This window comes from Rutidosis leptorrhynchoides, chromosome 2, assembly GCF_046630445.1.
Source record: "Rutidosis leptorrhynchoides isolate AG116_Rl617_1_P2 chromosome 2, CSIRO_AGI_Rlap_v1, whole genome shotgun sequence".
Taxonomy (NCBI): Eukaryota; Viridiplantae; Streptophyta; class Magnoliopsida; order Asterales; family Asteraceae; genus Rutidosis; species Rutidosis leptorrhynchoides.
In genome coordinates this window covers 344,811,942-344,826,539 of record NC_092334.1, presented here as the reverse complement: position 1 = coordinate 344,826,539, position 14,598 = coordinate 344,811,942, and the positions used below count along the sequence as shown (strand labels likewise).

The following is a 14,598-nucleotide window of genomic DNA, read 5'->3' as shown; positions in this document are numbered from 1 at the left end:
CAGACCAAGTCTTGCAGGTTCTTCAAAATGTTCTTGAAATAAAAAGGTTTAAAAATCATGGACCTTGTGAGATTTGCCATAAGGCTAACAAACATCTGGATGTATGGGGTCCATATAGAGTTATTAGTAAAGGTGGCTTAAAAATGTTCTTAACTATTGTGGATGACTTTACCAGGGCTGTTTGGGTTTATATGTTAAAAAGTAAAGATGAGGTTTTTGATTATATAAAAACCTATTGTGTCGTACTTAAAACACAATTTAACAAATCTGTTAAAACTCTTAGGAGTGATAATGGTATTGAGTTTGTGAATCATAAAATGTCACAGTTTGTTTCTGAAATGGGGATAATTCATCAAACCACCATGGCTTATACACCCAACAAAATGGGGTGGGGTGGCTGAAAGGAAACATATGCATTTGTTGAATATTGCAAGGGCTCTTATGTTTTAAGGGGAAATTCCATTGTATATGTGGAGTGAGTGTATACTTACTGCTAATTATTTGATTAATAGATTACCTTCTTCTGTCTTGAAAGGCAATGCCCTTTTGAGTTGGTCTACAAAAGAAAACCAAGTCTTTCTCATTTGAGGGTTTTTGGCTGCTTGTGTTTTGCTACTATTTTAAACTCCAGTGATAAATTTGGTCCAAAATCTGAAAAGTGTGCTCTCTTGGGATACTCTACTGTTAAGAAAGGATATAAATTATATAGTTTTGATAGAAAAATGAGTTTTTTTAGCAGAGATGTTAAGTTTTATGAAAATATTTTTCCTTTAAGAATTTAAATGATGATACTTAAAATAGAGAGCACACATCTGTTGATAATCTGAATATTTTTTATCTTTATCAAAATGAGGAGGTTAAGACTGATTTACCCAATGATGAAGAGAAAGATAACACCCAAGGTGATGGTAGTTCAGGGAGTCATAGTGGGGGCTCAAAAGAGCATACTAGTAAGAACTCAAAAGAGCAGACTAGTGGTGGCTCTAAAGAGCATGCTATTGACATACCTTATCTTGCAACATCTAGCGGTGAAAGCTCCAAATCTGAGGGTGATAGAGATGATACTAATACTATACCATCTCAAAGTATCAGTGAAAGTGTTAGAAGGTCAACTCGAAAGCTTAACCTTCCAACTAAATTTAGTGAATATGTTTTAACTAGTAAGGTTAAATATGGTCTAGACAAAGGTGTAAATTACTCCAACTTAAGTTCTAAAGTAAAATGTTTTATAAGTACCTTAAGTAAGTCTGTTGAACCTGAAATTTATTGAGAGGATGTCAAAGACCCTAGATGGGTTGATGCCATGAGTTCTGAAATGGAAGCACTTCACAGAAATGCTACCTGGGTTATTACAGACCTGCCTGAGGGAAGAAAGCCTATAGGCTGCAAATGGGTTTATAAAATAAAGTATAAATCAAATGGTGAAGTTGATAGGTTTAAGGCTAGGCTTGTTACAAAGGGTTTAATCAAAGGGAGGGTATATACTTTGATGAAACCTTCTCACATGTGGTCAAGATGATCACTGTAAGGTGTTTAATCAATCTTGCTGTACAAAAAGGTTGGGATTTATATCAATTAGATATAAATTATGCTTTTTTGTATGGTGACCTTGATGAGGATATTTATATGACCCTTCCCCTTGGGTATTATGATCAACCACAAGGTAAAGTGTGCATGTTAGTTAAATGTCTCTATGGGCTCAAACAATCTCCAAGGAAGTGGAATGAAAAAATAACTTGTGCCTTGATTGAATATGATTTTGTGCAAAGTAAAAATGACTACTCATTATTTGTTAAAGATAATGAAGAGTCATTTATTGGGTTTCTTGTTTATGTTGATGACATTGTTGTCATTGGTAGTGATGTTAACGAATTTAATGATGTTAAAAAAAATTTAGCATCAAAGTTTATGATCAAAGATCTTGGAATATTAAAATATTTTCTAGAAATTGAAGTGTTAAAGATTGACCAAGGCTTGAGCTTAACACAAAGAAAGTATTGCATTGATCTTCTGGTAGGGTTTAGGTTAACTGGTTGCAAACCAGCACAAACTCCTATTGAAACAAATATTTCATGTGAAAATATTGATGAACATGTACAAAGCATGAATGAATATCAAAGGATTGTTGGTAGACTGATTTATTTAACCCTAACAAGACCAGATATTTCATTCAATGTACATGTGTTGAGTCAATTCATGCATTCACCTATGCAGTCACATTTGAAACTTGCCTTGAGACTTCTTAGGTATTTGAAAAGAAGTCCAGGAAAAGGTATTCATATCTCAAAAAGTTTTGATGTAAGTCTGATGGCTTATGTTGATTCTGATTGGTGTAAGAGAGTTATGGTCAGAAAGTCTATTACTGATTATGGAATTATGCTTAATGGGTCATTGGTTGCTTAGAAAAGTAAAAAGCACGAAACTGTTTCTAGATCATTTGCAGAAGCAGAGTTTAGAGCTCTAGCTTCTGTAATCTGTGAAGTCATCCGAATTTTAAAAGTTTTGAATGATTTGAAAATCAAATATGCTTTACATGTTAAAATATGTGTTGATAATAAAGCTGCAATTCAAATTGCTTCTAACCCCGTTTTTCATGAAAAGACAAAACATTTTGAAATTGATATTTTCTTTGTAAGAGACAATATTAGAGATGGTATTATTAAAGCTGTTAAAGTTGATTCATGTAATAATCTAGTAGATATATTTACCAAGGGGTTGAGTGAGTCTCAACATGATAATTTGACTGAAAAACTGCAAATGATAAATGTGTTCACATAATTAGCTTGAGGGAGGGTATTGAATGTAGCAATCTAATTATGTATCGTATATTTTAGTGTTCATATTGTTGGGTGAGATGTGCAGGTGTAGTTGATCAAGACTGCTGGTGATCTTGAGATGATGATCAAAGTGTTGGCAGCTATACTTGTTTAAGTAGTACAGAAGGTCCCAAACTCTTTGTACATCTCGTACTTTTCTTGTATAATCAACATATCTGATATAGGGGTTAACTTGAAAGGTACACAGGAAGGACATAGTTGAGTTTGGTTTATTCCAAGGGCTAAATATGCTAATATACAAAACTGAGAGGTCTATTTGTGGTTTATTAAAAGTCGGTGCATATATGTATAAACAGCTAAAATTAGGGTTAGAGATGTATTATGCCATTCTCACTTTTTCTATATTCTCTCTAAGTTGAACAATCGTTAAATCAAAGTTGTGGTTGTGGTTTAATTCGTCTAGTTGATGAATTAGTTGTCTGTGTAATTGAATTGTTGAATCAACAACAAGTTATTGTTTTCTAGTTATTCGATTAATCTAAATCTCCGTGAGATTGTTTTGATTCTTGTTAAATAAACAAGAATTCCGGTGTTAGTGATTGATATACTTGTTTCTTCAATTTTTTTTCTCGTTCTCTCTTCTAATTAACTTATGCATTAATTTTTGTTGAGTTTTCTGGAAAAAAAATGCTGCAAAAATGTTGAGAAGGAAAAGCAGAAGATGGTGGAAAGAAGATGGTGTCTGCAAATTGTGAGAAGAAGAGGCGGATCATTTGATATACCTAGTACTTTTAGGTTTAAAATCAAGCCCATCTTACTTTGGGCTAACACATATTAGCCCAAGTTTTTTTTTTCCATATTATTTAAACTTAGTAATAATAAGTTTTTTTTCTCTATATTATTTTAAAAATTTTCTGCATTTTTTTTATTTTGGCATTTTTTTTTCAATGTTAAATGCCTTTTTTATGAATATTAAATTGTTAGATTTTATTAAATAATGTTTTAAATTTAAATAGTAAAATGTTGAAATTTGAAAAACGTGAACCTTACATAAATTTGACACAGAATTGGGACGTCAGGGTTAATGAGTGTCAAAAACTGACACTGCTATGTCACATGCAGATTAAACTTTTTGCCCAAAAAGTGCACAATCTGCCTGTGACTTCACAGACAGGGTTAAAATGGTCTAAAGTTTAGTCATGCAATTACAACAACAACAATAACAAAACTCAATACCACATGAGAGGTGTATGGGAGAGGTGATATATAGACAATCCTTCCCCTATCCGAGAATAAAGACAAGTCATTTCTCCACCCAGAGTGAAACACTCTCAAAAGTAGAGAAAGTCATCCCTCTCTTTATTCAACGGATAAAGAGATTGCTTCCGAGAGGACCTCCGGCCTTTAAGTAGGAAAAAGTTAAAAAAAAAATACTAAAACAAAAGACTTTTTTGCTCCGTTGGTCCTTCAATTATACACGAAATTGCAATCCGAGTCCCTCAAGTTTTTTTTTGATTTTCGCGTCCTTTTAATTGCAATATTTTGCAATCCGAGTCCCTCCGTCACTTTGCCGTATAAATTGGCCGTTAGTACCATCACGTGACCAAAACGTGATGGGTAAAATCATCTTTTTGCATCCTGACCAGCTCCTTTATACGTTCAACAAGTTAGGTGCCTTCATTTTTAACACCTCTTTCTCTTTCATCCCTCGATTTTATCAAATAAAAAACCAGATAGCGAACCAAAATTTCATTGATCGATGGCTGAGAACTGGGTTATTCGTGCACCAGAGATGGAACAAAAAGATATAGATCAACTATACGGTATGTTTGTCAAACCCTAATCGTCATCGTTGTTTTTGTTTTTAAATTTTGAACAGTAAAACCCTAAATCATTATTATGTTGCAGATATCTACCCTGATTTGTTCTCGATTATATTACATCATGGTGGGTATTTAAGTATGGGTAGTGAAGTAGTTTACAATGATGGTCAGACCACATACATTGATTGCTTCAACATTGAGACATTTTCTGTATTAAAATTGCATGAGGTTATGCAAGCATTAGGTTATGATCCTATGAAACCTGTGTTATTTCGCTACCTTAAACCCAATACAAAGTTAAATGGTGGGTTGGAACTTTTAGATGATAGAGAACATTGTGATGGTTTGATTAGTTATTTGGCAGATGAGGGAGAGGAGGGTTTAAGGTATATGGAAGTTTTTGCTGAACATCAGGATCTCAAAGGGAAGAGGAAACTTATTGAACTAATTGATGAAAATGCACTATTAGAAGCTGTTCATAATGATGCAGAAGTTCATAATGATGCAGAAGTTCACAATGATGCAGAAGTTCACAGTGACTCTGAAGATAGTGATTATATTGTAGATGAGAATAATGAGATTGTGGATGTTCATGTAGACATGAAAGACTTTAACTTTCACATTGATAAAAATGTTGAGTTTATGGGCAATGGTTCCAAAGTCAGTGAAGATGAAGAGGATAATGAAGATGATATTGAATTAGATGTATTGAACAATGATGGATTTGACAGTTATGAAACAGAAAGTGATGAGGAAGGTTTAAGAAAAAGGAAAATTAAAAAGTTTGAAGAACATGCTAAAGCTGATGCACAGATTGGTAAGACATTTTTTTATCTTGGCCAAAAGTTTGAAAGTGCTGTAGAGGTTAGAGAATTAGTTAAGTCTCATGCTATTGAAACAAGAAGAAAACTAGTATTTGTTAAGAATGATAAAAGAAGGATCCATGTAAGGTGTGTAGGGGTGGTTAATAAGCCAAATGTTGGGGTCAAAGTTAGTCAACAATCTGAGGTGGGGCCCAGTAACATAAAGACAACTTGTGGTGTAGTTGGCAAGAGTAAAGCCAAATTAAAGGCAAAAAAGAAAAAAGTTGATAAGAGAGAATCTTGTGGTGGTCCTAAAAACGACAAATGGGTTAAAAGAAATTTAAATATAGTCTGTGAATGGGTGTTGTTGGTTTCTAAACCTAAAGGTAGTAAAGAACGGGAAGTGAGAACATATAAACCTCACCATCAATGCGGCCAATCTAGGAAAATACCATATTGCACTTATCAATTCTTGTCTAATAAGTTGTTGCCCCAACTTGTTAACAACCCCAAGATTCCAATTAAAGCTGCTAGATCTAATTTGGAAACAGATCTGGAATTCGTCATCTCTGAATATAAAACGTACAGAGCTTTGAGAAGGGCAACAAAGATGATACAAGGTGATTATTATTCTCAGTATGGTGAGATTAGAGATTATATTTGTGAGTTGAAAAGGGCTAATCCTGATTCCACTGTTAAAATTGATGTTGAGCCTGGAAACCTTAAGCAAACTACAAAGGTATTCAAAAGAATTTACATATGTTTGGGTCCACTTAAGAAGGGGTTTAAAGCAATTGACAGAGATCTGTTGGGCTTGGATGGTTCTTTTATGAAAGAACCAGCCAATGGTTGCATCTTGAGTGCTGTAGGTGTTGATTCCAATAATGGCATTTATCCAGTTGCATATGCCATTGTTGAACAAGAATGTGGTGCATCATGGACTTGGTTCTTACAAAATTTGGGTGATGATCTTGACTTGTCTCTCAATTCTAACTTTACATTCATATCAGACAGACAAAAGGTATTCACTTTGACTTTATTAATATAGTTTAGTCTATAGTTTATTAATATTCAATTGACTTTTATTAATAATTAATTTACTTAACTTAATATTTATTATGGTAGGGTTTGATACAGGCTGTGAGCAACTTGTATCCAAGTGCTGAACATAGACATTGTCTAAGACACATTCATGGCAATATGAAAGGTTGCTTTAGAGGTTTAGCATATAAGAACCATTTGTGGAGGTGTGCAACTGTGACAACAGTGCCTGAGTTTGAACAATCCATGCTGCAATTGAAAGAGTTTGATAATGAAGCATATGTTTGGTTGACTAAGATTCCTCCTCAAGAGTGGGCTAGAAGTCACTTTACTGGGAGGGCTGTGTCTGATGTATTGCTTAGTAACATGTGTGAAGTGTTTAATAGATGGTTGGTTGATGCAAGAGACAAACCAATAGTTACAGCTTTAGAATACATTAGAGAGTATTGTATGAAAAGAATTGTGAATGTTATAAAGAAGATTTTAAAAACAAATGGAATTTTAACTCCTGCTGCAAGTAAGGTGTTTGAGAAGATTAAGTCTGATGCTAACAAATGTGATGTTTTATGGGGAGGAAATCAAAGATAACAAGTTAGTGGACATGGGAATGAGCAGTTTGTGGTTGATATTGAGTCAAAATCATGTGCTTGTAGGAAGTGGGAACTTACTGGAATACCTTGCAAGCATGCTGTTGCAGTTATCAATAACATGGCAGACAATGGTCTTGAAGTTGGTGAACCAGAAACATGGGTTCATCCAGTTTATTTGTTAAATACTTGGATTAACACATACCAGTTTACAGTTGAACCATTGAATGGAAGAACTTTGTGGGAAAAAGCTGAAGATGGGTACACTCTTGTTGCACCAAAGAAGATATCCACCCCTGGTCGACCAAAGAAAAAGAGAAGAATGTCTGCTAATGAGAAGGATGTGGTTGGTGTAGATGATAAACTGTCATCACAAGGTATGAGTACAATTCTTTTACTTTAACTTTCTTATACATTACTTTACTTATTAATTCTTCAAAATAGGTAAGTTAAAGAAATATGGTGCTTGTGGAATTTATGGTCATAACAAAAGAAAGTGTCCCAATGGGGGTACTAATGGGGCATCTACAAGTGGTGGTGGTGGAAGTAATGGTGGAAGTAAGAAGAAGAAGGCATCTGATGGTGATAATGGGGGTACTAATGGGGCATCAAAAAGTGGTGGTGGTGGAAGTAATGGTGGAAGTAAGAAGAAAAAGGCATCTGATGGTGACAAGAAGAAAAAAAGGAGTGATGGTAATGGGAAGAAGAAGACTTAAATGTCTGTGTTAGTTTGTATGAACAATGTATTTTGGCTAAACTTGTTATGTATTTTGTAACTTCTTTTGCTAAGCTTGTTATGTATTTGGTCAACTTGTTATGTATTTGGCTAAACTTGTTATGTATTTGGTAATGGTAGGTTTTTAAGTTGTAATCGAATGATAATAGTCTGTATTTGGTGGTATGTATTTGGTAACTTCTTTTGCTACTCCTAATATATATGTTATCTTTAATGACTAATGTATTTTGTCACTTATTATGCTACTGCTAATATGTATTAGTGTCAATATAGTGTCAAGCAAAAGGTACCAAATGTAGTTCAAGAAAAAAATCCTGCATTGCAATTAGATTGAAGGAAATGTCAATATAGTGTCAACCAAATTACCATTCTCCATTTCAAGTAGATTCAACAAAAAAAGATACATTCAAGGCTTGTCTACATTGATACATTACATCATTCGAATACTACTAAAACACTGCAATTAACCCAGTTCAATTTGAGAAGTACAACATTACAAACACAACCCAGCTAACAATCAACATAATCTTCAGATTCCACTCTTTTTTTTCTGATTCTCTAAGCTTTTCATCAACTTCCAATTTGGCATTCATAACTGCAGATATGCCATCCAGTGTATTTGGAGGATCGTACCAAGCAAAGAACGAGCAATACGATATCTGCAAAAATAAGAAACAAGATTTCGTAACAGATATGGAATTATCAACGAATTGGATCAAGTCAAATTACCTTTTTTCCACACGTATAGTAACGACGTCCGGGGTTAGCTTCAGAGTTTGAGAATCGTATTACACACGGTCGACCACACCAGCATTCCATCTCTACAAATTAGGGTTCGAATTTTTGATTTCAATATTTGGGGATTTATCTAGGGTTTGAAATGAACGAGGTGTTGAAAATGAAGGCACCTAACTTGTTTGCAACGTATAAAGGAGCTGGTCAGGATGCAAAAAGACGATTTTACCCATCACGTTTTGGTCACGTGATGGTACTAACGACCAATTTAGACGGCAAAGTGACGGAGGGACTCGGATTGCAAAATATTGTAATTAAAAGGACGCGAAAATAAATAAAAAAACTTGAGGGACTCGGATTGCAATTTCGTGTATAATTGAATTACCAACGGAGCAAAAAAGTCAAAACAAAAATAATAATAGACGCCATGAAAATAGTAGAATCAAATTTTCATGGGTTTTAAATCCTGTCTGAAATTTAATTTAGGCTCTAAGAGTTAGTCATGCAATTATATGTCAAATTCTATTAATTTGTTAATTTTAGTCTGTATTTGTTAATTTAGTCTTATTTGTTAATTTTTCAATACATCTTCTATGTTACTTTTTATTGATTCGTTAATTTTAGTCTTATGTTATTGTGTTACATGAGTAATATTTTTAGTCTTATGTTAGTACGGAGTATTTGTTAATTTTAGTCTTATTTGTTAATTTTTCAATGCATCGCCTGTTAATTTAGTATTTGTTATTTTTTTTTTCCTTTTTTTTTTTTTTGAAAGTCAAGACCCCAAAGTGATGTTGGTGACGATTGAACTTGGGTCCGCTTTGAAAATTCTCAAGCACCCAACCACTCAACCACCCTTTTGGGGTTTTTGTTAATTTTAGTCTTATGTTGTTGCGTTACATGAGTATTTTTTTTTTATAATTATTCTATGTTAAATTTACTCTGTAGTTTATATTATTCGTCTCGGAAAATGGCCTTTTTTCTATCTCGCTCTAGGCCTTTAAAATTTCGAGACCGGCTCTGGTACATATCATCTGCGGCGGTTCAGATCGGGATGACTTTGGACGTGACCGAGGGATAGGTCGTGGGTCCGTGAAAAGTCGAGATCGAAATCAACGTATCCGCGATTAGTTGCGTTATACTATACAAGTGCATGAATAAACTGATTAAGGGGTTGATTGTTAGAGTTAATTGGTTAGTTGTGTCTCACATCGGATATTAAAAGAAACAAATGTATTCTTGTAATTAAGCCCCCCTCTATTAACAATTGATTTTATATTACTAAGGGACTCATAAATTTATATATTGTACTTGCTGTTGGGGCTAAAATCGATCCTACTGAGATTATACAATGAAATGTAAAATTAGTGTTATATAAAAATCATATGTCTTTAACTTTCTAAGTTTGACAAATTAGTTAGTTATTCAAGTTGCTTTTTAAATACTCGTATAGGGGTGTTAATTAAACAGTTTTTCATCTACAAAACTCACTGACCCTAAATTCTAGACTATTGTTCATATATATGTCAATTTAATAAGTTCAGTACACTAACTTCATCTATTCGTTTTAGTTTGGTTTAACCAAAATCAACCCTCAAGAAAACATCAAACCGTCAAGAACACATTAAATTGTATACTAAGGGTGCATTTGATAAAACAGAATGATTAGTGCTGAATGGTTCAGAATCTGAATGGTTCAGAGCCTCTGAATAAAGTTTGTTCTGAATAAAAATAAGCTGTTTGATAATCTTTTAGAATGAACGATATGAATTGAGTAAAACTAACTTATTAACGTGTTACATTAATAAAAAATTTAATATACTTGTTAGTTAAGTGATCAGGATATGATTTCAAGACAATATTACAGAAAATTTTGGCTCTTAATGGTTAAGAGAGTGTTTCTGCTCTGAATGGTTCAAAGCTAAATTCTGAACCATTCAGCACCATATGTCATTCAGAGGTCAGAAACAAACGCACTGAATGCTGAATGGTTTAGCATTCAGTGCTGAACCATTCCATTAAGAGGTAAACAAACACACCCTAAACTTCCCTCAGCCAAGGCGAAGCTGGGAGATGCCGGTGACCGGGGTTTTTAACGAGGTCCTCAAATAACAATAATAATTAAAATTCTTTCAAATTATGTTACAAAGTATTGAACTTTTACCAACAAAAGGACCACATACATGAAGTATTAGAACACATCATTTACATAGTTTCATCTTTAAAGTACTAAGAACATGGATGATCAGACAACGTCTTTGAACATATGTGTATGTGCTGAAATATCTTATCCATGCACATGGCATAATTAAGCATCATTGAACGAGCCTTTTGCTCAATTAAACGTTTTCTTTTGTTGCGATTCTTAGAAATTAATGACCTACACCGTATTAATTACTAAAATTTTCTAATGACAATCCTAAAGTTGCCATTAAGATATTAAGACATGTCAAAAAAAAAAAAACTTCTACATTAGTAAAGCACAACCAATCCCTGAAAAAATAAGTACCCACATACCATCTTTTTATGCACTAATTTAATTTGTAATGACGACCCTTATAGTTCTCATTAGAAAATTTTTACTCAAAAGACATAAAATGCGAATCATGTATAGTCGTAATTGATTAAGTTATCAAATGAAACAAGAGTAACATGGTAATTCATCGAAAACACGATACGAAAGTTAAGTTACAACATAAACGTATTAAGGGCACATGGGATGAGGAAAGTGGGGTCGACTCCTATCAATTAATTTGAAATCTTTGGATGAGGTAATAGCTTACGTTTCTTGATAAACAAGGGTTAGATTTGTATGCAAATATCAAACTCAAAGTTGAAAGTATAACTAATATCGAGTCTGTTGTTGTTTGAGTTTGTCTAGAGCCAACAACGATACACAATCGAATGCTAGGAAAGAAGATGCATTTCTAATCGATAATGCTATTAAATTTTTTTAATACTCTTGTTTCATTTATACTTTATTGGCTAATTTAAAATTTTTTAGGGGATTGGAGTATCCTACCGGGTAAGGAATTTTGGCTGATTTTTAGATTAAGATATTATATATTGAGCGATTTGAGTACAGAAATATTTCTCATTATTATAGTGAAATTAAAAAAAAAAAAAGTTTGTATCAAGTAAACTATATATTTGCCTAAGTCTGAATATGTCGTTATAAGGCTGAGAATGTGTATGTATGAGACTGAATGAAACAAATTGACCAGATTTAATTTTTGTATAATTTCTTTAAATTGTCTACCAAAAATAATTGTTCCAAAACCTGGATGTATATTAACAAATTGTACACTACAACATTTTAATCCACATACTATACTATGATGGATGTATAAAAAATAATATACTAGATATATATCACTACCTTGTATGTATATATAAATTAAAAAATGCCCCGCGTGTTGGGGAACCATAAGTAGTTAGTTAGAAACATATGTATATATACTAGGTTTTAGAGCTTGTGTGTTGCACGGATGTGTAAAAAGCTGTGCAAAAACCGTAAAACACATCCGACTTCCAACAAAAACAATAGGTATCGACCTTCAACACAATTAGTTTAGGTGTTTATCACTCATACGAAAAAAAATTAAAGTATACAATTCAAAAAGTATGTCTGAAATTGATTATACATTTCCAAAAGCTTCAAAAGGTACTAATGATACGCATAATGATCCGTCTCAAAACGACATTAACAAAGTAGCGACCGGCTAGGATCTTACCCGGCACGGTCCATCCCGGAAGAAGGGCTACTCCCCGACATCATCCGTCATCATGTAGCCAGTCAAGATAACTATAACCGTGAAGAAACACTTGGAACAAGTAGAGAGCAAAACCTTCCCGGATTAGACTGAGACCTCCGTGACACCTTAGACGGAACCGACATGCTGCTGGTACCGTCACTACTTCTCGGTTCGGTATTTCAACCCGGCATACAGATACCCTCCCGGGACAAGCACGCCGTCCCGGAGAAAATGCGCTGTCCCGAAGTAGACACGTCATCCCAGAGCGAATACTCGATCCCGGAACAAACATACAAACAAGTTGCATGTCACGTCAGCCCATGAATCTAGGAAAGTTTGTTAGGATCAGATGATACCCACTTCTAAGATCAATTTTGGAGAATACACAAGAACCATGCAACTCATCTAGCATATCATCTAATCTAGATATAGGATACCTATACTTGATGGTGATGTTGTTAATAGCTCTGCTATCTACACACATTCTCATGGAACCATATTTCTTTGGAACCAGCAAAGTTGGTACTGAACAAGAACTCATGCTGGTTCTAACATACCCCTTTGCAACCAGCTCATTAACTTGCTTTTTAATTCTTTTGCTTCATGAGAAGAACATCGATAAGCTTCTTTGTTATGAAGAATAGACCCAGGTACAAGATCAATTTGATGTTCGATACCCCTGATTGGTGGTAAACTAGCAGGTAATTCATTTGGGAACACATCAGCAAATTCGGATAACAATGGTTTTACCAGAGCTGGTACTTCATCATGTTGGTTTAACTCATCACTTTCAATCAGCAGCAACAAGTTACCACCCTTTAACTTAGTATCAACTTCAGCTTGAGTCATAAACAAAGACTTATCATTCTTAGCAGTAGGATCAGCTCTAGGTATTTCACTAGGCTTTAAACAAGTGAGGGTGATCTTTTTACCATTCATATACAGCGAGTAAGTATTTTGGTGTCTATTATGATAGACATACTTATCAAATAACCAAGGTCTACCAAGCAGCAAATGACAAGCATCCATAGGAATAACATCAAAAGTAATCTCATCTTGATAAACGCTACCAATAGAAAGTGGAACAGTAACTTGGCGAGTAACCTTTACCTCATTTCCATGGTTAACCATTGAAGTTTGTAGGGATGAGGATGCTTCTTTGTAACCAGCTCAAGCTTTTCTACCATGTAAGCACATATTGCGTTTGCACAGCTGCCTCCATCAACAATCAGGCTGCATACTTTGCCCTTAACTGTGCATCTTGAATGAAAGATGTTTTCACGCTGGCTCTTATCTACAATGGTTTCTGCTGAGTGCATTACTCTTCGAACCATTAAAAATTCTTCAATATCATATTGAGTTCAATCGATAATAACATGTTTGCTTTAATCATTTCGTGTATTTTTCAAGATTAAATTAAAAAAAAAAGTTTCAATTTGTTGCAGATTGAAGGTCAATCTTCATACATATTGAAGATCAACCTGCAACTGATTGAATGTCATATGTTAATTTTGTAGAGACCCGTCCTAATCCATCTGGACGAAGTCCATATCGATTATAAACGATTCACAACAGTTGGTTACATCGCGAGGTACTTGACCTCTATATGATACATTTTACAAACATTGCATTCGTTTTTTTTTTTTGAAAAGACAAACTTTCATTACATTGAAAGTTGACGGCACGCATACCATTTTATAATATATCTAACTATAATTGACTTAATAATAATCTTGATGAACTCAACGACTCGAATGCAACGTCTTTTGAAATATGTCATGAATGACTCCCAGTAATATCTTTAAAATGAGCAAATGCACAGCGGAAGATTTCTTTCGTACCTGAGAATAAACATGCTTTCAAGTGTCAACCAAAAAGTTGGTGAGTTCATTAGTTTAACATAAATAATCATTTCATAATTTTAATAGACCACAAGATTTCATATTTCCAGATCTCATAAACATACGTCCCATGCATAGAGACAAAAATATCATTCATATGGATTGAACACCTGGTAACCGACATTCACAATATGCATAAAAGAATATCCCCATCATTCCGGGATCCTCCTTCAGACATGATATAAATTTCGAAGTACTAAAACATCCGGTACTTTGGATGGGGCTTGTTGGGCCCGATAGATCTATCTTTAGAGTTCGTGTCAATTAGGGTGTCTGTTCCCTAATTCTTAGATTACCAAACTTAATAAAAAGGGGCATATTCGATTTCGATCATTCAACCATATAATGTAGTTTCAATTACTTGTGTCTATTTCGTAAAATAGTTATAAAAACAGCGCATGTATTCTCAGTCCCAAAAATATATATTGCAAAAGCATTTA

At 34.0% G+C, this 14,598-nt stretch overlaps 1 protein-coding gene across 1 annotated transcript; it reads right to left on the bottom strand.

Annotated features, from left to right (window-relative positions):
• Window positions 1-12,794: 12,794 nt before the first annotated feature.
• On the bottom strand, window positions 12,795-13,576 carry LOC139888889 (uncharacterized). Its single transcript, XM_071871871.1, has 2 exons — window positions 13,368-13,576; window positions 12,795-13,221 (listed from the first exon to the last, which is right to left on the bottom strand). Exons 1-2 carry the CDS (start codon window positions 13,574-13,576, stop codon window positions 12,795-12,797), a joined length of 636 nt encoding a protein of 211 aa, XP_071727972.1.
• Window positions 13,577-14,598: the final 1,022 nt, after the last annotated feature.